Source organism: Erinaceus europaeus, chromosome 9, assembly GCF_950295315.1.
Source record: "Erinaceus europaeus chromosome 9, mEriEur2.1, whole genome shotgun sequence".
Classification (NCBI taxonomy): Eukaryota; Metazoa; Chordata; class Mammalia; order Eulipotyphla; family Erinaceidae; genus Erinaceus; species Erinaceus europaeus.
Genome location: NC_080170.1, coordinates 88,860,884 through 88,885,877, shown reverse-complemented (window position 1 = coordinate 88,885,877; position 24,994 = coordinate 88,860,884). Strand labels below are relative to the sequence as shown.

The 24,994-nt window shown below is 39.4% G+C and overlaps 1 protein-coding gene across 1 annotated transcript in view; it reads left to right on the top strand.

Annotated features, from left to right (window-relative positions):
* The window catches only part of QTRT2 (queuine tRNA-ribosyltransferase accessory subunit 2), a 30,385-nt gene extending 5,932 nt beyond the window's left edge, over positions 1 to 24,453 (top strand). The window contains exons 2-9 of the mRNA XM_007516314.3: positions 2,698 to 2,918; positions 4,278 to 4,333; positions 5,543 to 5,619; positions 8,902 to 9,114; positions 14,266 to 14,465; positions 20,042 to 20,193; positions 23,298 to 23,412; positions 24,085 to 24,453. Coding sequence (XP_007516376.1) covers positions 2,719 to 2,918; positions 4,278 to 4,333; positions 5,543 to 5,619; positions 8,902 to 9,114; positions 14,266 to 14,465; positions 20,042 to 20,193; positions 23,298 to 23,412; positions 24,085 to 24,316 — 1,245 coding nt within the window. The 5' untranslated portion in view covers positions 2,698 to 2,718 and the 3' untranslated portion in view covers positions 24,317 to 24,453. The remainder of the gene's footprint in view (positions 1 to 2,697; positions 2,919 to 4,277; positions 4,334 to 5,542; positions 5,620 to 8,901; positions 9,115 to 14,265; positions 14,466 to 20,041; positions 20,194 to 23,297; positions 23,413 to 24,084) is intronic.
* Positions 24,454 to 24,994: the final 541 nt, after the last annotated feature.

Here is a 24,994-nt window from a genome sequence, read left to right as displayed (position 1 = left end):
AGAAGATTATTATTTCTAAAGTTCTAAAGAATTGTATGCACCTACTGTTTTAGTGTAAGATTGTATGACTTATCACAACGTTAATATTTTCATTCTTTAGTCCATTTTAACTAATGAGGAAGGATACTTTTTGGGGTAGAATCTTAAAACTGAGCTTTGTTGAGTGTGCTATATAGTATAACGGTTATGAGGACAAAAATCTAAAATTGGAGCTTCTCAGATGATTGTAATAACGTGTCTGCTAATAAAATGGGGTCAGATTCAACTGATAAGAATTCAAGAAGGTACAGATTTTTCTGTAGATAGACACTGGAATATTTTTTAAATGCTGCTTAATGTCATAATTTTTTTGGTTAGTATTGGGGCTTTGCCATTCTGGGATGAATTTTTCAGGTAGAAAAGGGGGGTGATTGGGCCACCGGTGGCGCACCAGGTTTAGTGCACATGGTATGAAGTTCAAGGATCCCTGCAAAGATCCCAGTTCGAGCTGCTGACTCCCCACCTTCAGGGGGTTGCTTCGCAAATGGTGAAGCAGGTCCGCAGGTATCTCTCAGTCTCTTTCCCTCTATCTCCCCCTCCCATCTCAGTTTCTCTCTGTCCTATCTAATAAAAGTGAAAAATGGCCACCAGAAGCAGTGGATTCATAGTGCAGGCACCCAGCCCCAGCGATAACTCTGGAGACAAAAAAGAAAAAAAAAAAAAAGCAAAGCAAAGAAAAGAGAGGTAGAGAGATCCCACAGCACCAGGGCCTTCCCCACTCCAGGACTCCATGTGGTATACATAGGGTCTCAGACCTAGGCTGCTCACATGGCTCACAACTCCCACATGAGCTTGCTCGCTGACTCCCACAGTTATATTTTGCAATTTTATTCACTGTATCTGGTCACTAAGTTTTATATTACATACTGTTGTATTCTTTACATTGGGTTCTAGTTCTCCCCCGCCAAGAGAATTAGATCAGTCCTGTTAATTTCGTGGGCCCGCTTGGCCCCGCCCCTAGGAAACCCGCCAGAGTTCGAGAGTTGGAGAGGGTTCCTGAGTTACAGAGGAAGAGAGAGTGCTTGCACCGCTGCAAAGAGACAGCAGAGTTCTGTTTGGTGATTAGTTTGTCTTAGTTTATGAATCGTTGTTCCTGAATAAAGAAATACAGCTTCCCTGCCCAGCCGTGTGTCTGGTCGTCTCTGTTACCCGCCCGTGAAGCTAACCTGGCCGGCAAGAGCCTCCGAAAAATTTAACAACAACATACTTTTTTAAAATTTTATTTTAGGGGCAAGTGAAATAGCTCACGTGGATAGTATGCTGTCTTGCCATGTGAACAATCCAAGTTCAAACCTGGCCCTCAGTGAATTGAAGGAACCTTAGGTGCTGTAGTTTCTCTTTCTCTCTCTCTCTGCCTGTATCTTAAAATTTTGTTTAAATAGATTTATTGGAGAGAGGGAGATAGTTAGGCGGGGTTGGGGATGAGGAAGGGGGAAGGTAGGGAAAGAGGAAGAGAGACATCACACTATTCCACTGGTGAAATGTCCCCCTTGCATGTCAGGGCTGGGGACTTAATCCCTGGTCCTGGTGTATGATAATTTACAACACCACCCAGGCCCACTATTAACATTTAATTCTACCATTTTTGCATTATATAAGAACAAACTAGAAAACAATTCTATCATTATATCTATTATATGTATAATCAGTTATACATATATATTTATATATGTATATATAGCCTTCTCTATTTTAATGAATACCAGAATTCTGTTTGGAATCTTACCATATCAAGAAAAATTTGCTATGTTGCTTAGTATTTACTCAAATTAGAGGAAGGAAGGAAGGAAGGAAGGAAAGAAGGATGGAAGGAAAGAGGGATCAAGTCTATAACCTGTAGCCAAAGCAGTGTCACCTTTCTCTGTGTGCTTTTTTTTTGCCTCCAGGGTTATTGCTAGGGCTTGGTGTTGGCACTTTGAATCCATTGTTCCTGTGGCTATTTTTTGGATAGGACAGAGAGAAATTGAGAGAGAAGGGAAAGATAGGGGGAGAAAAAGAGACACCTGCAAACCTGCTTCGCCGCTTGTGAAGTGACCCTCCTGCAGGTGGGGAGCCAGGGGTTGGAACGGGCATCATTACACAGGTCCCTGCACTTTGTGCAGTGTGTGCTTAACTCACTGCGCTACCATCTGGCTCTCCACCCTGTATGTCTTTTTAAGACTGAAACTGAGTCTTGACTTAATGGCATTTTTTTTTTCTTTATTAATCTTTGCTTCTGCCCTTCCATGTCATGACTAAATTTAAATGTAGTTGATTTTATCATATTGCTTTGGTATTTGGGGGAAAAGTAGCTTGTTCTTTCTGGCTTTTCCTCTTTTTTTTTTTTTTAGGAATTTACTTATTTATTCATGAAAAAGATAGGAGGAGAGAAAAAGGAACCAGGCATCATTCTGGTACATGTGCTGCCAGGAATTGAACTCAGGACCTCATGGTTGAGAATTCATTGCTTTATCTACTGCGCCACCTCCCCGACCACTATTACTGTCTTTCCCCATTCCCTATTCCTGATATCTAAAGTCAAACTGGAAGTAGTTTGACTAGACATGCTACCATTCTCTTTCATCCTTTCTTTTGGTCTTGAAGTTTGCTTTACCTCAAACGCTTACTCATTATATGTCATAGAACTCCTTCTAAATTTAATCCTCTTTTTCTTATCAGGACTAAGAGAACTCTCCCAGGATGAAGCTAAATCTTACCAAGGTAGTTAATGGCTGTCGCCTAGGAAAAATACAAAACCTAGGCAAGACGGGGGAGCACACCATGGACATTCCAGGTTGTCTTCTGTATACCAAGACTGGCTCTGCCCCACACCTGACCCATCAGACACTTCAAAATATCCATAGGGTTCCTGCCATGGCTCAGCTTACTCTGTCGTCACTGTAAGTATTAGACCCAAATCATTTGGTTACCTGCTCTGACAGCTGTCTAGTTACCTTAGTAAAGTACAGTAAAATGGAAAACTCTTTTTTTTTTTTTTGCTCTGTATACAAAATTTGTAGATTTTTAGAATGTAATCAGAAAAGATAGGTAACATATTTTATCATTTAGTCCTGATCTGAAATTCACAGATCAGATCAACATGTTAGAGCTACTTCATTTGTTTCTTTCAAAATGATGGTGCCATGCTACAGCCATTGCCACTGCTCCTGGGGGTGACAATGTGAGGTAAAGTTGAACTCTAGGGACTCTCTAAGCACCAGCCTCAAAGTTTCCACGTTGCCAGTACTACTTTTTATTTTTACTTGCATTTATTTATTTTTATCGCCACAAGGATTATCACTGGAGCTTGATGCCTCACTATAGATCCACTGCTCCTGATGGGCATTTTTTCTCTCTCTCTCTCTTCTTTTTTTCTTCTCTTTTATTTGATAGGATAGAGAGGACTTGGTTGGACGGTTGTGCAGAGGGTTAAGCGCAAGGACTGGCTTAAGGATAGAGAGGACTTGAGAGGGAGAAAGAGACTTGCAGACCTGGCAGAGCTTTTCCCCTTCAGGTGGAGAGTGGGCCCCCAATTCTGGGTCTTTGTGCATGATAATGTGGGTGGTGTGCCACCTCCTACCCCCCTCCCCCACTACTACTTAGTGGAAACAGAACTGATGGATTATTTTGTGTAATGTACGTACTGACTTTACTCTTAATTGAATCATCTTCTGTATGATGAAGTAACATTAATGATTGGTTTTAAAATGATGGGAGGGGGGAGGGCAGGCGAGGCACATCTGGTAGAGTGTTCTTATTTCCGTGCATAAGACCTGGGTTCAAGTCCCTGTTCCCACCTTCGGGGTGGAGAGGAAGCCTCACCTGTGGCATAGTAGTGCTGCAGGTATCTTTATATCCCTTTCTCTTCCCTTTCTCCTTCTCTATGTATGAGACTATCAGAAAAGAAAGAGGGGATAGAAGGGAGAAGAAAAAGGAGAGGGGGAGGAGGAGGGGGAGGAGGAGGAAAAAGAAGAAGGAGAAGGAGAAGGAGAAGGAGAAGAAGGGACATCTACATATATTGAAACAGTCTTTCTTTGCCAGTTTCTCTTCACATGGAGTCACTTACAAATTGAGGAACTTCCCTTGGGCTAATGAACCCAGCCTAGTGACTTGGGGCTTTTGAATAATAGTGTACTTTGTTGTTGCAGACTACATTTGCTGTCATGTAGCTGATCTGAGTAAAGAGAAGACGACTTCATTGATATATAGAGTTTTGGTGGAATGATTCATCTACTATGTATATTTTGTTTTACTTGCAGGGCAGAATATCATGAAGTCTTAGCAGAATATAAAGAAGGAGTTGGAAAGTTTATAGGTAAAAAATAAAATTTGCATGTGCCATGTAATTTGGAGGGTTAAAAAAATTTTTTTGTTTTGTTAAGGGATTAATGGTTTATGGTCAACAGTAAAATACAATAGTTTGTACATGTGTAACATTTGTAACATTTCTCAGTTTTCCACATTTCCATTCAACCCCCATTAGGTCTGCAATTTGGGGTTTCGAAGGTGTTGCATGACTCTTTGCTCTTTTTGTTCATACATTTATTTGTTAATTAATAAACTTTTTTGTTTTCAACTGAAGAGTTGAATTAAAAGAGTAATAGGAAACGATTGCAGCTCTTATGAAACTCAGATTTAGTTGGGATAAAGATAAACAGGTAATTCTGATAGAATGTAGTGACTTCATTTGTAGGATGAGGGGTGTACACATGTATCATGAGAGCCCAGAGTCAAGAGTACACAATCTGCTGCAGGGTATATGTGAAGCATTCTGTAGCAAGAAGATGTGAGCGCAACATATCTGGGGCAAGGTGGTGGTGGTTGACGGGTGTAGACAGATCTTTTGAACACAGAGCAAAGACCTAGAAGTGAGAAGCTACAGGGAATGTATCTAAGATTCAAAGCAGTTTCATTGTGCTTGAGACTAAAACAAGTCAGAGGATGAATAGTTTAGATATGACCATAGTCTAATATGTTAATATTACCTTCTGCTCCAGAAATGAGATGTTAATAGATAATTTGTTTATCACTCTTTGATTGCATGCCCCTAATACCTAAAATCTCAAATATCTATAGAATCTTCCCCCCTCCTCTTCATCTTTTGTATCAGGGCCTTGTTGCTTGAAGTAGCAGCTGTTGTGGCAGTTCGCTACATTAGACATGAGCCTTTGCATTCAATCTTTTTTTTTTTTTTTTTTTAACATCAGTATATTTGAAAGTAATCTTTTCATTCATATTGGCAGGCAGATCTCCTGTCTTCCTGAGTTCAGGAATGGGCAATCTACTGTGTTTAAAGTTGTTTCATCCAGTAGTATACATCATGTAGCTGTGCTCTGTTACAATACAGTATCATGTTTAATTTGCTTGTTTTATTTATATGGTGTTGTGGATCAAATGCAGTGCATGTACTTTACCACAGAGCTAAATTGCTAGCTCTAACCTAGTATAATTAATTTTGTAATTGGTTTCAAGCATTCTTTCTTTTCTTTCTTCTTCTTCTTTTTGTTTTGTTTTGTTTCTACAGGCATGCCAGAATCGCTGTTGTATTGCTCTCTGCATGATCCAGTTAGACCTTGCCCAGCTGGCTATGTAACGAACAAAGTATGTTCTCAAAAGTACATCCAAAAATCCAGCTTTGTCCTACGAAGTCAACTTATAATGCTGCTCAGATGCTGGGATCCATTGTCTAGGATTCTGGCACATTCCTGACCCCCTTTACACCTTTATTTTCATGATTTTAGTTGGATCAGGTGATTTAAAGAAGTTAGACTAGGGTTGCCTGAAGGCGGGGTTAAAGTAAGAAATGTATTCTCAGCTTTTTCCATTGCTACAAAAAATTCTGGGGTGAAGAAAGGTCAATTATACTCCCAAAAAAGAAATTGCTATGATGGTAGAAAACAAGTCTTTTTGATGCCATGCTTTATTTGCAGTTTTAACAACCCCAGGAAGAGTAGGGAAAGCTGCTGAGTGTTATCACATGTATAACTATATATAGTAGAACCACAGTGTGTAATACTGCTTGCTTTTTGAGAACAGAATTGAGGAGGGGGAGCTATATCAATAGCCAAAGATTTCTAGAGAATATCAGTTTCCAAAGAGCTTTATTACAAGTTTCACCTTTAAATGAAGTGGAAAAATAGGGCCCCATTTCATTATCCCTGGTGATAGCATCCTGGCAAAACTGCAATATATATTCTGCTATTTCACAAATACAGCTCGCATTTTATTGATGTCAGCAACTTCTTTTAATCTTACCTAAGATGATGAGTTTAAATTATTCTTTGTTTTAAACTTCTTTTTTTTTTAAATTTTGTGATTTGAATTCAGGTGATTTGAAAATATTTTAACCTCACTTATCTACTCCACTTGTAAGAGAAAGAGATCTCATTTAAGTAGTGTTCTTGGGGGCCAGGTGGTGGTGTACCCAGTTGAGTGTACATTACTGTATGCAAGGACCTGGGTCCAAGCCCCCAGTCCCTTATGCAGGGGGTTGGGGGGGGGAACTTCACAAGTAGTGAAGCAGTGCTACAGGGCTCCCTTTCTCTCTCTCCCTCTCTCCTTCTCTTTCTTTTCTTCCCCCTTCCCTCTCAATTTCTGACTGTCTCTATCTAAAAATAAATAGATTAAAATAAGATATAAATACATAGTGTTCTCTAGGAAGAATAACTAGCTGATGTACAGCCCACTTTCTTATCTATTAAACTTTAATAATGTGGGAGGCTCTAGACTCTGCTTTCCAGACACAAAATTGAATTGGGAAACTAGTCAGACAAATGTACTATAATGTATTAAAGGCTATCCATCCGCCCTTTTTTCCTTCTTTTGTTTTCCTTCTTTTCTTCCTTTATTTAATTTAATTTATTATTATTTTTTTCCTTAAAGTTTTTTTACTGTCTTTTAAAAATATTTATTTATTTATTCCCTTTTGTTGCACTTGTTGTTTTATTGTTGTAGTTATGATTGTTGTCATTGTTGTTGGCTAGGACAGAGAGAAATGGAAAGAGGAGGGGGAAGACAGAGAAGGGGAGAGAAAGACACCTGCAGACCTGCTTCACCGCTTGTGAAGCGACTCCCCTGCAGGTGGGGAGCCAGGGCTCGAACTGGGATCCTTACGCTGGTCCTTGCACTTGGCGCCACCTGCGCTTAACCTGGTGCACTACAGCAACTTCTTTTATTATTATTTTTTTAACTGCAGCAGCACTGCTCATCTCTGGCTATGATGGTATTGATTGAACCTGGGGCTTTGGAGCCCCAGGCTAGAAAGTCTTTTGCATAACGATTATGCTATCTTCTCAGCCCTCTTTCTGCCTTGCTAACTAGAGTTCAACTCTGGCTTTTGGTGGTGTTAGGTCTTTTTATTTATTTTTATTATTTATTTATTGGATAGAGACAGACGGAAATAAAGAGGGAGAGAGACAGAGAGACACCTGCTGCTGCTAGCGTTTGCCCTTCTTCCGTAGCCAGTCAACAGCATCAGGTTGAGCCTGATGTAAAGTTTCGAGACCTCCTTTGAATCTGGAGAGGTGGCAGTCGTTGACTATGTGGGTCCTAGTCTGTCTGGAGCCGCAGGGGCAGTTCGGGTCGTCTCTGGCTCCCCAGCGATGGAACATAGCGGTGCACCGGCCATGGCCTGTTCGATAGCGATTGAGGAGGGCCCAATCATAACGTGCTAGGTCAAAGCCGGGTTGACGCTTGCAGGGGTCTGTGATGAGTTGTTTGTTCTTTACCTCAGCTGACTGCCAGCTCTGTTTCCAAGAGACTGGAACAGAGAAGTTCAGAGAGACACCTGAGGCATTGCTTCACCACTTGAGAAGCTTTCCTCCTGCAGGTGGAGACTGGGGACTTGAACCTGAGTCCTTGTGCACTGTAACATGGGCGCTCAACAAGGTATACCACCAACCAGCCTCAGTGGTGCTAGGTCTTTAACCTAGGACCTCAAAGGAAAATTGCTATAAATGCTTAGCAGACTAAGACCAGCAAAGTTTTGGGGGAATGCATTGGAGTAGATGATACTTAAATTCTGTGTCTTGAAAAATGCAGGGTATTTTATCAGGCACAGAAGTAGGAGGAAGACTTTTTAGTTAAAAAAGAATAATGTGAGCAAAGTTAGAAGAATTCAAGTCAGTGGTATGTTTTAAAAAATATTTATTTATGAGAGAGGTGGAGAGAGTCCAAGCATCACTCCAGAATATGCAGTGCTGGGAATCAAACTTAGGATTTCATGTCGGTGGACCCAAACCTTTATTCACTACACCAGTTTCCAGACCATATGTCTGTGGTATATTAAGGAACACTGAGGTTGGGAGTAAGAAGAATAGAAGTCTAGGCTAGGAAAGTTAACAAAGAATTCTTGGAGGTTAGATCACAAGTTGGCTTATAACATTGAGAGATCTCTTTGATTTATGTGGTCTGTAGAAAAATTTGGGTATGGGGGGTCGGGGTGTGGTGAAACGGGTTAAACGAACGTGGTGTGAAACTCGAGAACTGGCATAAGGATCCAGGTTGGAGCCCCTGGCTCCCCACCTGCAGGGGGGTCGCTTCTCAAGCAGTGAAGCAGGTCTATAGGTGTCTGTCTTTCTCTCCCCCTCTTGTCTTCTCCTCCTCTCTCCATTTCTCTCTGTCCCATCTGGCAACAACATCAATAACAATAATAATAACCACAACAATGATAGAAACAACAGGGCAACAAAACAGGAGAATAAATAAAATATTATGAAAAAAAATTGGGTATAGTAGAAGAAACCTCTTTCTGCCAATTATGTCTAAGCTGTTGAGCTGTCAACATCTCTATAGTTGTAAAGAAATAAATCCAGCATTGCTTTATCATTTTTAAAAATTTGTGATTTACTCTTGCTGATTTCTTATTTATTAATTCCACCACAGTCTGTGTCAGTGTGGGGTGTTGGAGGACGAGTGGAGATGACTGCTTCCAAGTTCATGGCAATCCAGCAGGCCCTTCAGCCAGACTGGTTCCAGTGCCTTTCAGATGGAGAGGCATCTTGTTCAGAAGCGACGTCCACAAAGAGAGCCAGGAAATCTGTTGACCGATCACTTCTATTCCTGGATAATTGTCTGAAGCTGCAGGAAGAGTCACAGGTAAGATTACAGCATTCATAACGTTAGTGTCTTTGAAAATCTCCATAACTTACAGTCCCTGACAATGCTTTTTCTGTTACCCTCCTACTTTCCTGGTACGCCCTTCTTAGTCTCTCCTGCTATCCTCCCCACTCTGAACACTTCATTACTGCAAGTATTATTGCTTCTGGGATTCTGTCTTAGACTTTCTTTTTATTCTATTCTATACATTCTTCTTGGGTTGGCTTCCCTTAGTTGCTGAATAGAACTAAAATTATATATTTAGTCAAGACTTGTCTGCTTTACTTTAAAATTACATAAGCTGAGCTTTCACTTGGCTTTATCACTAGATTATCCCTGAAGATAACCTTAGAATCAGAGGTAATGGGGAGTCAGGTGGTAGCATAACTTAACCGGTGTAAGGATACCGGTTCGAGCCCTGGCTTCCCACCTGCAGGGGAGTCGCTTCACAGGTGGTGAAGCAGGTCTCCAGGTGTCTCTTTCTCTTGCCCTCTCTGTCTTCTCCTCCTTTCTCCATTTCTCTCTGTCATATCCAACAATGACGACATCATTAACAACAACATTAATAACAACAATAAAAAACAACAAGGGCAACAAAAGGGAAAATAAATAAATATTTTTAAAAAAGGAATCAGGGGAGTCATGTGGTAGTGCAGCTGGTTAAGCGCACATGGCATGAAGCGCAAGGACTGTGTAAGGATCCTGGTTCGAGCCCCGGCTCCCCACCTACAGGGGAGTCGCTTCACAGGTGGTGAGGCAGGTCTACAGATGTCTATCTTTCTCCCATCCTGTCTTCCCCTCCTCTCTCCATTTCTGTCTGTCTTCACAATGAAGACATCAATAACAACAATAAAAAAACAAGGGCAACAAAAGGGAAAATAAATAAGTATTAAAAAAAAAGAATCAGAGGTAACCAAGCTCACTGTATATTTATTTTTTTATTAATTATTAATTTTTTAAATTGCCAACAGGGTTATTGGTGGGGCTCAGTGCCAACACTATGAACCCACTGCTCCCAGTGGCCATTTTTTTCCATTTTTTTTTCCCATTCTATTTTGTTGGCTAGAATAGAGAGGAATTGAGAGGGGAGGGGAAGATAGAAATGATAGAGAAGGAGAGAGAGAAAGACACCTTCAGACCTGCCTTACCACTTGTGAAGCAGCTTCCTTGCAGATGGGGAGCATTGGTTTGAACTTGAGTTCTTGTGCCTGGTAATATGTATTCTCTACTGGGTGTACCACCACCCAGCCTCCTCACTATGTTCTTAGGTCTATTCCCCCCCCCCCCACTCTCCCTCAGTTTGTGGCATCTACCAAGTTCTTCATTCTAGAAACTTAAGCCTTTGAAGGCTCCTTTGAATATACAATTTGTTCATTCCTCTTTGACTCCATATCCCTAAAATCTAGGCTTTGCCTCTTCCTCTTCACCTTTTATTATCAGCCCCTTATGGAGTAATAATCTCATTAGTCTTGTATAGACAGTTGCCTTTTAATTGTTCTATTTGTCTGTATTTGTATTTTAAGACAGTTCATATGTAGCCCTGCTGAGATGTCTTTGCAAAGAACAAGAGTGAGCTCTTTACCCAGTTTCTAAAAGAATTTAATGATTTTCTACTTTAGCTTTTATGTGACATGAATGACCTTCTGTGACCTGGTGTGTGCCCATTCTAGTAACTCAGTGTTGCCTATTTTCTCCTGTGGTTGACACTCTGGCCCTTCTGAGTTCCTTGCAGTCATCCAAGGTATTATCTTGCTTGATTCTGTTGGGCCTGTACACAGATTTCTTTTTGGACTATTTGTTCATGTATTGTTCCTTCTCAGTGAAGCAGACCTGCTTCACTACTTGTGAAGTGATCGCCCTGTAGGTGGGATGCCGAGGACTCCAACCCAGACCCTTTGGTCCTTCACGCCATGTTTGCTTAACCCAGTGCACTACTGCCCAGCCCCTCCCTTGAATTTTTTAGGAAGTTCTGTTCATCCTTTTCTGTTTGTAGCTATACTATGGCCCTAGTCACTTTGTACTGTACCTTTAAAAATTTTTGTTCATTTATTATTTATCAGGTAGAGAAATCAAGAAGGAAGTGGGAGATACGTAGGTAGGTAGACAGACAGACCTACCTGCAGCATTTTCTCAATGCTCAGGAAGCTTTCCCCCTGATGGTGGGGACTGGGGACTTGAACCTGGGTCCTTGTGCATTGCCTGGCTACTGTAATGATTTCTTTACGTGTTTGTCTTTACTAGACTACCACTATATTCTGTCCAGTTTCTGTGTTTCGTTTTCATATCTTATATGCCTAACACATAGTACACCTTTAGTAAAGGTTAGCTGACAGTAACTAGCTACAGTGCTAGAGGGAAGCTGTTATTGTAAATAAGGTATCCTGATAGCAGTGTTAATGATTAGGAAAAGGATGTGTTTACAAGGAGAATGAAAGGGAGGTAGGGGGAGAGAAGTTAGTGGTCTAGGGGGAATCTTAGCATCTGAGACCATTCATGTGAGTAAATGTGAACAACGATTAGGTCCCATTATGGAAAAGTGCAGTGAGTTTGAGGAACATTGTTATTTTGAGTTTACCATTGAAAATATAATTTGGCCAATAAAGTTAATACGCATGAAATAATTAGATGAAACATAATTGTCATTCTGAATAGTACATTCAGTGACATTAGGAGTTTAGAATGAGGACATTGCTGTGGCTCTGAATTTTTAGTGTTGCTTGCAACTAGTAATTATATTGAGCCAGTAATTACCCTTGTAGGATAAGTAATGTTTGGATGTGTAGAAAGGGGACAGGGAATGTGACAGAACATGATTATTAGAAAGGCCAGATTAGCCTCACATCTTTCTTTTGTGTTATAGTCAGCTTTGCTACTTCAAATATTTTTTCTTTTTTTGATTAAAGTGCTGGAATCCTTCATCTCTGCCCCTTATGCTTTTATGTTGATATGATTATTAATAGTGCCCTCTTTCATTCTTAAATGAATTCTGTTTTTTGACAATAAAATATATGATTGTTGTTGTATCCATGGAAGAGGTTCCCAAAGAAGTCTGTGCCATTCAGATGAAAGATTATGTAACTGTCTTCTTTGTGTGTCTGTGTGCCACTTCTGTGGTTCCTTCCCTTCTTATTGCCTGGATCCTCTTATCCTAAATGCCCTTACCTTTTGAGGTTCCCCAAGGTTCTGCTGCCTTTTCTTTTCTCTATACCCCTTAAATCTGGAATGACAAATGGGGTTTACCCCAAAGTGTTTTGTAGTTCTGCTCTGGTACAACCAGATGAGAGTATTTTGCTAGCCATGTCAGCCACAGAAGCAGCATTTGTACCAACCATCTATTGTTCTAGCATGGGGAATTAAGTTTTTATCATTAATAACTTTAGGCCCATATATTTTGTGAGTGGATTTGTATAGTCCTCTGACATACTAAATATAGTGGACAAAGCAAAAAATTATTATGCTTAACACTTACTGTTTTTTTCTAGGGTTTTCTGTCTCTGTTCCTTTTTCTACCCCCTGAACTTTCAAAACAGGAGCCAAGAGTCCTCCTAGACCTATTTTACTCTCTCCTCAGGCAATTAGCCACCCATAATTCATTTTTCTGCACAGTATCCAAAGTGTTCTTTATGGAGTAATAGTCATGTCTATCTTGCTTAAAATACGAGATGAAATTCCTTCTTCACAGCCTGCCAAACTTCTTCCCCATGGTCCCCTATTGCAAAAGCCACTGCTGCATAGCTTCCTTGCAGGTCTTACCTTTTTATCATTACATATGCATATTTGATACATACATACATATATATATATATATATATATATATGCATACCTATACATGCTTATTACATAAATATGATCACATATTCAGAAATGTGCGTGGCTTTTATTTAACAATATCTTGAAGCTCTTTCCTTGTCTGTGCATATGTACTGTATTTACTGCATTCTTTTTAAGTGTCTGTATAAGAAGCCATACTAAGAACATGTCGTAATATATTTAAGCCTTTACTCTATTGATGGGTACTTAGGTAATTTTCCTTTTTTCATTATTAAAAAAAATGGTAAGCATATCTTGATACATACAAATGAGTATATTGTAGAAGAAAGTCTTAAAGGGGAGTTTTTAAGATATGAAGTTAAAAGCATTGACATTTTGATAAGTGTTGTCTACTTGCTTTCACAAAAGGATGAAACAGTTTTTACTCTCTTAAATTATTAGCATATATAAGTGTCCTTTTCTCTTAACACTTCTACCTCCACTATGTTATCTGCCTTTTAACTGTTTTGTCTGTTTGATGGGCAAAAATAGTATCTAATTGTTTTCAATTTGCATTTCCTTACTGGTAAGATTTTATTAGCGTCTTGTGTATATATAAGTATATATAAGGCATTTACATTTATTTTTCTGAGGTTTATATTCCTGAGGTTTACATATTTGCCTGGGGTTGTCATTTTCTTAGAGGATTTGTTGGAGCCTTTTCAATCATGCAAGTATTTCTCCAAAAAGTAAATCCCTCTTTGCTTTCGTTTATGGTATATTTCACTAAAGAAGTTTTGATAGTATTTTCAAAGATGTCAGTTTTTTTCCTGTAAGCTTTGTGTTGCTTAGAAAGGCCTCCCTTATACTAGCACTCTATAGACATTCTGTAATACTCATATGCTTATTATATTTTATGGTAGATTTTTAAGACCATCCAGAATTCATTGTGAGGATATTATCAGTAGTAGTTCTCCTCCCACCCCCAATAGGTTAGTTAGCTGTCCCAACCAGACAGTTTTGAAATCCCTACTGCCAGTTCAGAGAGACTTGGAAGTCATCTAAAACAGTTCTAAAATCACTTGAACAAATTAAAGCTGTTTCATTTCATCTCTTTTCTTCTGTACTGGCTCAGTGCATGCTTGATTTAATTTAAGCTAAAAGTGTGGCTACATATGTTGATTGCCTCTGTGCCTCCTCGGTCTTTTCTTACCTACTTAAGTAGTTTTAATATTGCGTTCTTTGGAGCTTTAAAAGGTTTCTGAGAGGCGGGAGCATTCTCCCTACATGTTACCCAGTTACCCTGAGATCTATTCTGCCATTGGGCTTCTGTGTCTTGTTCATGTAAACAGAACTGCTCCTGAGAGTGGTCAGAAACATCTAGCCCCTTCTTATCCTAGATCCTTCAGAAAAGTGCCATCATCGGAGTGATCGAAGGTGGAGACATGCTAGAGGAGAGGCTAAGGTCTGCACGAGAGACAGCCAAGCGACCTGTAGGTGGCTTCCTTCTGGATGGTTTTCAAGGAAATGCAGCAACCCTGGAGACCAGACTGCACTTGCTGTCATCCGTCACTGCAGAGCTGCCGGAGGATAAACCAAGGCTAGTTTTCACTTACCTTATAGACCAAGCCTTGTGGGCTGCAGAGCAGGAGGGCTGAGAATAATCAGTCTACACATGGGCAGTGGGTTGGGAGGAGGTGGCACCCCTGATTTAGCACATTGTTACAGTCTGCAAAAGTCCAGGTTCAGGCCCTTCCTTGGTCCCTGCCTGTGGGAGAAAGCTTCCTGAGTAGTAAATCAGTGATGCATTGTCTCTCTCCCTCCTTCTCCCTTTATATTCCCCTTCTTTCTAGATTTTTCTCTATCTCTACCCAGTAAATACTATAAAAAATAGGGGGCCAGGTGGTAGTGCACTTGGTTAAGTGCACACACTACAGTGCACCAGGACCCAGGTTCAAGCCCTTGCTCCCCACCTGCAGGGGGGAAACTTCATGAGTGCTGAAGCAGGGTTGCAGGTGTCTGTTTTTCTCTCCTCCTCTCAATTTCTGAATCTATCCAATAATAAATAAAATAAAATGTCAAAAAGTACTATAAAATAAAAATGATTTTTGATCTTTTAACTAAATTATTTTTAGGATTTATTTATTATGAAGGAGAGAAAAGGTCCTAGCACTGCTCAGTTCTGACATAAGGTGGTGCTGTGGATTAATCCTGTGACCTCTGGGGCCTCAGATATACAAATAGCTCTTACAGGTTGAGCTATTTCCCTGGCCCTCTTTTAATATTTTGATCGTCTCTTTTCTAGACTGAGTCTGCTGATGTAAAGACTTTGCAGGAAGTTTCTATCCAATTTGATCTTCACTTCATTTTAGGATATCAACCAGAGAACAGTTGCTTTGTAAAATAGTTTATTTGATTCTTATTATAAATGAGAGCAATTGTTGTACTGTTTTCCCTCAATCTTATTCTCTTTATTTTATTTTATTTTTATTTCTTTTTTTAAATTTTATTTCATTATTGGACACAGAGAGAAATTGAGAGGGGAAGGGGAGTTAGAGAGGGAGAGAGACAGATAGACACCTGCAGCCCTGCTTCACCTTTCATGAAGCTTTCCCCCTGCAGGTGGGGACCGGGGGCTTGAACCTGGGTCTTTACGCACTGTAATGTGTGCACTTAACCAGGTGTGCCACTGCCTGGCCCCTTATTTTTATTTCTTTTATTTGATGGAGACAAAGAGAAACTGAGGTGGAGGGGGTCTCGGGGGGAGGTAGAGAGGAAGAGAGAAAGACACCTGCAGACCTGCTTCATTGCATGCCATGTTTTCGCCCTGCAGATGGGGACTGGGGTCTTGCACATGGTAATGGTATATGTCCTTAGCTTGGTATGCCACTGCCTGGCCCCTGTACTTGTTTTGTTATTTTACCAGGGCACTGCTCAGCTCTGACTTACAGTGGTACCAGGGATTGAACCAACCTAGGAACTCTTATGCCTCGAGCATGCAAGATTCTTGCATAACCATTATGCTATCTTCTCTATCAGTCTTGATCATCATCATCATTGATTTATTTGTTTTGGATAGAGACAGAGAAATGTAGAAGGGAGGAGGAGATAGAGAGGAAATGAGATGGAGAAACAACCTATAGCATTGCTTCACTGCTCATGAAGCTTCCCTCCTGCAGTTGGGGCAAATTATTTATTTTAAATATAATTCCAGAGACTGAATCCAGGTTCTCACACGTGTTCTATACCGCAGACCTACCTCCAAGCCCAATTTTATTTTATCTTTTCATGAGACGGAGAAAGAACAACCATGCTACCATCTGTGGAGTTGTCTTTGTTACTCACAAGTGGTGCTGGTGATTAAACTGACGGCCTTTACATGCCACACGTAAACATTTTGCTACAGAACCACTTCCTTAGCCAAACTACCCCTTAATCTCGTGCCAGTTACAGACCTTGTTCTTTCTTTATTTTTTTAAAGGTGAATAAAAAAAATTTTTTTTCCCTATCTTGGTTAGTTGTTTTTTTTTTCTTTATTCTTATAATATTGTACATGGGGGTAAATATAAAGTCACATGGGGGTAGGTATAGATAGCATAATTGTTATGCAAAGAAATTCTCATGCCTGAGGCTCCAAAGTCCCAGGTTCAATCCCCCACACCACCATAAACCAGAGCTGAGCAGTGCTCTGTTAAAAAAAAAAAAAAAAAAAGGATAAAAAATAAATAATTACATGACCTTAGTTAAGGAAAACTTTAAGAATAGATTTAAGGTGCCTAGCAGAATGAAGACTAGCTCTTCTGATAGTCCCCCCAACCTCCCAAGTCATTTTATTGGGAAAATAATGACTTATAGGACAGGTGCTTATAGGTGGGTAAAAAAAAATTTGAGGACTCAAAAATGATTTTATTGCCTTAGTGGAAGATGGGTACAGATTTCCTTTTCTTTACTGGGGGGGGGGGGGATTAATGGCTTAAGTAGTTGGTACATATGTAACATTTTTGTTTTCCACATAACAGTCTAAACCCCCCCACACACCTAGGTCTTCCTCTGCCATCATGTTCTAGGACCTGAACACTACTCTTGTCCCAGAGTCCTTTACTTTGGTGCAGTACACTGAGCAATTTCTTAACCCCCTTATGATAGATATTTGTACACCACTCCTACCACCAAACCAAGTCCCTCTTCACCATCATGTACTGGATACTTGATACGCTATCTCCACCCCTCTCACCCCCAGTCCAGAGTTCTTTGCTTTGCTGCAATACACCCCACCCAGTCCAAGCTTCAGCCTATCTTTACCTTTTTTTTTGCCTTGCTCCTTAAGTACCACCTTTAAGTGAGATCATCTAGGCATCCTCCTCTTTCTGGTTTCTCATTTAACATGATTCCTTTAAGTTTCATCCAAGATATGGGAAAGAAGAAGATTTCACCATTTCCTATAGCTGGGTAGTATTCCATTGTGTATATAATACCTCATCTGTTATTGGACATTCAGGTTGCTTCCAATTTGGAATAAAAACTATGAAGATAGGTATACATAGATCTCTTTGGATAGGTGGTTTTCTGCTGATATATTTTAAGGAGTTCTTAGATTTAAGGCAAATAATTTTGAAACTGAGGGAACTGGCAACACTTTTTTTTTCTTAAAAAAGATAACTTGGTATAATTGTTTATGTTTTTGCTACTGATAGATTATGATGCTTGATTATGTGGTACTATTTTATACTCCATTAATGCTATTTGGTAATAAAAGGTATATACAGTGTTACCACTTTTTTTCATAACCTGGATATAGCTTACAGTAAATTATATGAATTTTTTATACAGCTGAATAAATTTTAACACATGTATATGCTTATGTAAATACCAGCTAGGAAAAGATATTTTCATTACCCCCACCAGCATTTGGCCCCCAATTTTACTCTAATTCTCTTGTGTTTCTTACTTCCTCTCTCATGCCTATTTCATTCTGTGCAGATAACAACCCAGCACTAATGTATCTAGTTATTTTCTTTGAATTAAGTGATCGCAGATGTCTGATACTGGGTTTGAAAGCTGGGATTGTTTTTCTTTGTCTAAGTGTGTAAAAATGCCAGTTGGAGAGGAGTTCTAAAACATGACATTACTTGAAGGACGCTGAATTAAAAAAAATAGACATATATTTAATGGTTCTGGTTATTTTATATTACATGTGCTTGGGAGTGGTGGGGGAGGAGGTTAGAAATCAGAGAGTTATAAACTTCTTTCTTCCAGTCCAGAAAAAGAAACTGGGGGGAGGAAGGTTGCAGAGATAGCTCACCTGGTAAGAATGCATATTTTCTCATAGAAAAGAGACTGTGGGTAGAAACAAACAAACAAACAAACAAACAAAAACCCAGTAGCCAGCCCTGACCTGATGTATCTCCCCATCTTGGTCTAGTAACAAAATCTGGGTGATAGTATTAAAACTCTCAGAATGCTTTACCCGTTAGCTCTGGAAGTACCATTACATTCTACAGTGCAGACTTTTTATTCATGGGGGCAATAGGAAGAAACATAAAGCCAACTAGATTCTTAGATCCTATGACTAGAATTAAAATTTGATGTATTTTTCTATGGAGAATATAATTTTTTAAAAATATATCTTTCAGGGCCAGGTAGTAGTGTATCTGGTTGAGTGCATATGTTACAATGACCAAGGACCTGGGTTCAAGCCCCTCTTCCCCACCTGCGGGGGGGCGGGGGGCTGCTTTGTGAGTGGTACTGTGTCTTTCTTTTTACTCTGACTCTCCATCTCCCCTCTCCCAGCAGTGAACAGATAAAAGTACCAAGTTTTTCTTGAACTAATAAGAAACAATAGCCGAGATACATTCAAGATGTGGGAAGTATTTGAGAGAGGAACAAAGCATATAGCATTCTTTGAGACAATGCTTTTTTATATATTTAAAAAAAAATTTTTATTACCTTTATTAGATAGAGACAGCCAGAAATTGAGAGGGAAAGGAGTGATAGGGAGAGAGATGGAGAGACACCTGCAGCCCTGCTTCACCACTTGTGAAGCCTTCCTCCTGCAGGTGGGAACTGGGGGCTTGAACCCGGGTCCTTGCACACTTGTCGTATGCTTTACATTGGTTTGTTCTAGCCCTCCCCCCGCCAAGAGAATTGGATCAGTCCAATTAATTTCGCGGGCCTGCTTGGCCCCGCCCCAAGGAACCCCGAGAGGGGGTTCCCGAGTACGAGAGTTCCAGAGTAAGGGAGAGGGTTCCTGAGTTCAAGAGTGCCAGAGTTTCAGAGGGTTCCCCAGTACGAGACTTCCAGAGTTCCAGAGTTGGAGAGTTCCTGAGTTACAGAGTAAGAGGGAGTGCTTGTGCCGCCGCAAAGAGACAGCAGAGTTCTGTTTGGTGATTAGTTTGTCTTAGTTTATGAATCGTTGTTCCTGAATAAAGAAATACAGCTTCCCTGCCCAGCTGTTGTCTCCGCGTCTCTGTTACCCGCTGTGAAGCCAGCCTGGCCGGCAAGAGCCACCGAAATTTTAACAACACACACTGTAACATGTGCGATCAACCAGGTGTGCCACCACCCGGCCCTGCTTTTTTTTCTTTTTTTTTTAACACCAGGGTACGGTTCAGCTCTGGCTTATGATAGTGCTAGGAATTGAATCTAGGACCTTGGAGCCTCGGGTGTGAAAGTCTTTTTGCATAACCATTATGCTGTTCCCCCCCCATTTCTTCCTTACTCATATTTTTAAAATGAGAAAACCCAAACTCAGGTTAAGAAATCTCCCCAGGGTTGGCAGAGCAGCACACTTGGCTAATGCACTGCTTTGTCAAGTGTGCCACCCAGGTTCAAGCCTGGTGCCCATTGTATTGAAGAAAACTCTGTTGCTGTGGTTTCTTTTCCTCTTTTTCCTGCTCCATTTCTGTCTCTTTGAAGTCAATAATAATAAAATGAAATGAATAAAAAGATACATGTCTTCCCAAAGTAGCGCAGCGAGTAAATAAAGATCAGAGCTAAGGTTCAGGCCCAGGTTTCTGTCTCCAAAGATCTCGTGTTCTTCCCACCACATCTTGTGATCTGCAGCCTACTGCATTGGTGGTTTTCATTGCTACTTTCAGTGTATTTTGGGAAGCCTTAACCATTTTCTTTTGGGTACTGTCCTCATGTAATTTACTGCTCTTAATGTTATTTTCACAGGCTCATCTGTGGTATTAGTCGTCCAGATGAAGTGCTCCAGTGTATCGAAAGAGGAGTAGACTTATTTGAGAGTTTTTTCCCTTATCAAGTGACAGAACGGGGATGTGCCCTGACTTTCAGCTTTGATTACCAGCCAAATCCTGAAGAGAGATGTAGGTCTTTTGAAGTTAATCCTTTTGTTGCCCTTAAGTTTCGTCTATTTCCTATTAATTTTTGGCCTGAGTAGCAACTCAGAAATATGTGTGTATTTTATTATAAAGCTAGCCTTTTATAAAAACTGCATCTTTGTTCCTTATCTTTATGCCCTGGTATGTTGACAGTCAAAGGCAGGTACTTAATACTGTATGTGTAGCTCATCAATACTAGGAAGTAATTTTGTAGTAGCAAACCAACAAAACAAAACAAAACAAAACCTCTTCTGTTAACAACTTGAAAAAAGAACTTTCAAGATGAATAGTGATGAAAATCTAAGAAACAAAAACCTTTCAAATGCTTGGTAAAAGTTAATTCATTTTTTTCACAAAAGAGTTCTTGTCTGCTTTTTTTGCAAACCTCATGCTATTAAAATACAGGGTGTACCACCCCTTCTGATCCTAGTATTACTTTGGCTTTTTTGACTTTTTTTTTTTTTTTACATGCTGAAATGTAAAAGCTGTTTTCTTCTTTTATTGCTTTGAAGCATTGCCATTTTCTTTTATAGTTTAGTTGTTTAGAAGTCATGAAAATCAGTTTCAAATTCTGACATTTAAAAAGTAATAGAAAAGAAATTGGCAGACGAGCCGCTCCTCAGTCTCTTGAAGCTCCCAGTTTTCAGGAAAATGTGGCGCACTCCAGTCCTCTGACCTGAAGAGATGTGCTTTCGTGTCCCCATTTCCTGCTTTCCTTTGAACTCTTCTTCTCTGCTGGCCACTCTACATACTCTAAGTAAGTAGGGACTAATGACTTCTTGAGAGATTCACTTTACACTCTCACAGATGATTAAGTTTTATGCAGGAGATGTTACATGTATATAAAGCTTTATAGCCATTAACTGAAATCAGGTTCTGTAGGTAAAATCAGGGACATTGGTCCCTTCATTCCTTTCTCTCTCACTTTTTAAAAAATTTTTCTAACTTATTAACTAGAGAGGAACAGAGGGAAAAAGAATCAGAGCATCATTGTAGCACATATGACACACAGGGATTGAACTTGAGGGTCTCATGTTTGAGAACCCAATACTTTATCCATTGCAATACCTCCTGGACCTCGATTAAATTTTTATACATAGGAAGTCAGTTTTTCTGTCCTATAGGCAGGTCAGAATTTTATATATATATATATATATATATATATATGAATGCTTTAAACACTGTATAACTTAGTTGCCTAAATCATTCAGTACCATGAGGATGCAAAACTCTAAAAAGGATTTAATAATGAATCCTATGGAGCAAACAAAATTTAAAAAATATACTTATTAAAGCATTATTCATCATATTTGTGTTCTGTCTTTATTAAAGTAAGTTAAAGTCATTTTCCAGGGAGTCAGGCGGTAGCACAGCGGGTTAAGCGCAGGTGGCACAAAGCGCAAGGACCGGCATAAGGATCCCGGTTCTAGCCCCCGGCTCCCCACCTGCAGAGGTGTCGCTTCACGGGCAGTGAAGCAGGTCTGCAGGTGTCTGTCTTTCTCTCCCCTCTCTATCTTCCCCTCCTCTCTCCACTTCTCTCTGTCCTATCCAACAATGACAACAACAATAATAACTACAACAGTAAAACAACAAGGGCAACAAAAGGGAATAAATAAATAAATAAAAAGCTAAAGTCCTTTTCCAATGCTAAATGAACATTCCAAAGGAATAAGCTACCTAATATGGACAGCATTTTCTCCAGGTTTAGTGACAAGGATTTCCTAGAAAGTCAGGAGTTTGTTATGGTTTCCCACATCAGCATATAAATTCATGGCAATAAAGCTATCCAACAGCTCTGTGCTCAGTTCTTAGGCTGCTTCTCTTTTTCTTTTGACTTCACCATTACCTCCTGAAAAAATATGCCCATTCTTCATAGGCCAGCGATGACATTGCTATTCCTCCGTTGCAGAAATACTTGTTATCTGCTTGGCCCTGTTAAAGTGTGTTGATTGTGTGTAGTAACTGCAGTTTCTCTTGCAGCTCTCAGAATGTTCTCTTTTAAAGCTGTTAGTTTAAGGGAATAACAAGTTCCTGCTTACTTCTCAATAATCTGGTTCCTTAGAAGTCTAGAATTTCCATATGGAATATATAAATTAAATAAGCAACAGACTGGGTGGTAGCACAGTGGGTAAAGTACTGCATTTGCATGTATTAAGTCCAAGCTATGATCTTTAGTACTGAATGTGTTTGAGTGATGCTCTTAATTTTCCCGTGTGTTAATAAATAAATAAATAAATAAATAAATAAATATTTTTTAAGCAAAGACAATAAGTTCCTAGTTTTAATAAGAAAAAAAATTTTTTTTTTCTTTAAAGCAGAACACTGTGCAGCTCTGTCTTATAGTTGTGCTAGGGATTGAACCTGGCACATCAGAACCGTGGGCATGAAAGTCTTCTGTGTAATCATTATGCTATTTCCCTGGCCTGCATATTTTCTTTAATCTGTTTGGAGCATAGACAGTTATAATGTCATTTAATCTACATGTACACTATGATGAGACCTAACTCCAATACATGTTCTTGTTCTCTCTCACACACAACTTTATATATATATAAATATATATATATATATATATATATATATATTTATATATATATATATATATATATATATATATATATATATATATTTAAGATTTATCTTCTTATGAGAGAGAAAGAAGGAGGGGTGAGAGAGAGAGAGAAAAAAAAAAACCAGAGCACGACTCTGGTACATTTGATGTTAGATATAAAACTCAGAACTTCATGCCCTAAAGTTCAATACCTTATTTGCTGTGCTACCTCTCAGGCTACACATGCAATTTTTTAAATCATTCATTAATTTAGAGTAAAATTAAATCTCATATATGTGTAAACAAAGTTTGCTTAGGCACTATTAAACCCCCAGATTATAGATAATGAGTTAGTATACATCTTGGTACATATTGCTGGTTTTCATTTCTTGTGTTATTTCCTCAGGATACATTTTCAAGAGTGGAATTATAGGGTAAAATGACATGAATACTAACTAAAATCAAAATCTTCCAATAGCTACTCTTGAGCTGGTTTTCATTCAAGGTTTTTTTGTTTGTTTGTTGATTTATCTTTTAGTATTACAGCAAAATGGGACACAGGAAGAAATAAAATACTTGGAGCAAACAACGAAAATTAAAGCATGTTCCAGCCAAGAAACAACACCATTTGAAATGAATCTGAGAGAAAAAAAGTAAGAAATGTTTTAAATTCAGATTTCAATTTCTGATTGGTAAATTTAGGTGTGTTTTTTTTTTCTACAACTTTACAGAATAAATTTGTGTACTTTCTTTGTCATAAAACTAATGCTAGTGGTCTGGGAGGTATCACAGTGGATAAAATGTTGGACTCTCAAGAGTGAGGTCCTGAGTTCAATCTCCAGCAGCACATGTACCAGAGTGATGTCTGGTTCTTTCTTTCTCTCTTCTCCTAGCATTCTCATTGATAAATAAATAAAATGTTAAAAAAAAAAAAAAAAAACCCAAGAAGACTAATGCTAGATTATTAATGTTTTAGAAAAACTGGCAGAAAGATTTTACCAGATCCACTGTTTAGTGTCTTTTTGCCCTTCCCAGTTACTTCAAAGAATGACAGGGCAAATAAGGATTTTAAGATAAAACACAGCAAAGCAGTGCAAGTTTAAGCCATTTTGGCTATATACAGGTCATAAATCTCAAATAAAACATTCTGCACAATTTGTGTTTGATCCAAAGTGGTAATAACCACTAAAGCAACATGTACTTTTCTTGTGAAAGGAAGAACTGAGAAGAACTGAGGTGTGTGTGTGTGTGTGTGTGTGTGTGTGTTGGGGGGGGGGGTTGATTCTTATGCTTTTCACTTACAGGAATGTCTGATTTCCTTTCAGATTCCAAGAAGACTTTGCCCCGCTGGTGAGAGGGTGTTCATGTTACTGCTGTAAGAATCACACTCGTGCCTACATCCACCATCTGCTGGTGACCAATGAGCTACTGGCTGGGGTCCTGCTTATGACGCACAACTTTGAACACTACTTTGGATTTTTCCACTCCATCCGGGAAGCATTAAAAAGTGACAGATTGAAAGACTTGAAAGAGCTCATCTGCAAGCAAGCATCTTGAGACCTGACAAATGCAACTTTGACTCTTCATGTTGAGCCAGCACCACTGTAGCAAATTGTGAAGAAGAGAATAAAATATGACTTCAGCTTTAATCGCTTACTATGTGAGAATAAAGTTTGTCTGTACTAAACTGCCTACATGAGGCTAAAGAAATTTTTTCCAAGACCAAAATGATCTGAATAGATCTTTTAGCCAACAGATTTGTTTAGTTGGAGAAGAAAGTCTCAGATGTAAAGGGATAACTTTGAAATGGGGGTAATATGGTTCTGAGGGTTCACTGACTTGACTTGGATCTAGAAAGATGACTATGAATAGCATAACTTCTGTGGATGCGTGCCTGTTGACTCCTGAAGAAATCTGATTCATTCAACATTTTTTTTTATTATAGTCCTTATATTCTCAGGGGCCTTTTGAATACTTGTGATATCCCAGTCAGTTAGAAATGGCTCTTGTGAATGAATAGACTTGCATCTTTATGTTATGGGGCTCACGTAGTACTACTGTTGGCCTAGGTCTTACTCTTTGATTTGGCTGCATGATTTGTGTGACCTGTCTCCTTGCAGCCAACATAGTTGCCTGCTAGAAAGCAGCCTTACTGCCTTTATCTGGTTGCACTGTTCACTATGGTCTGCCTTTCAGGCTCATTGATAGTCTGACCATATAGTAACTATAGTTCCA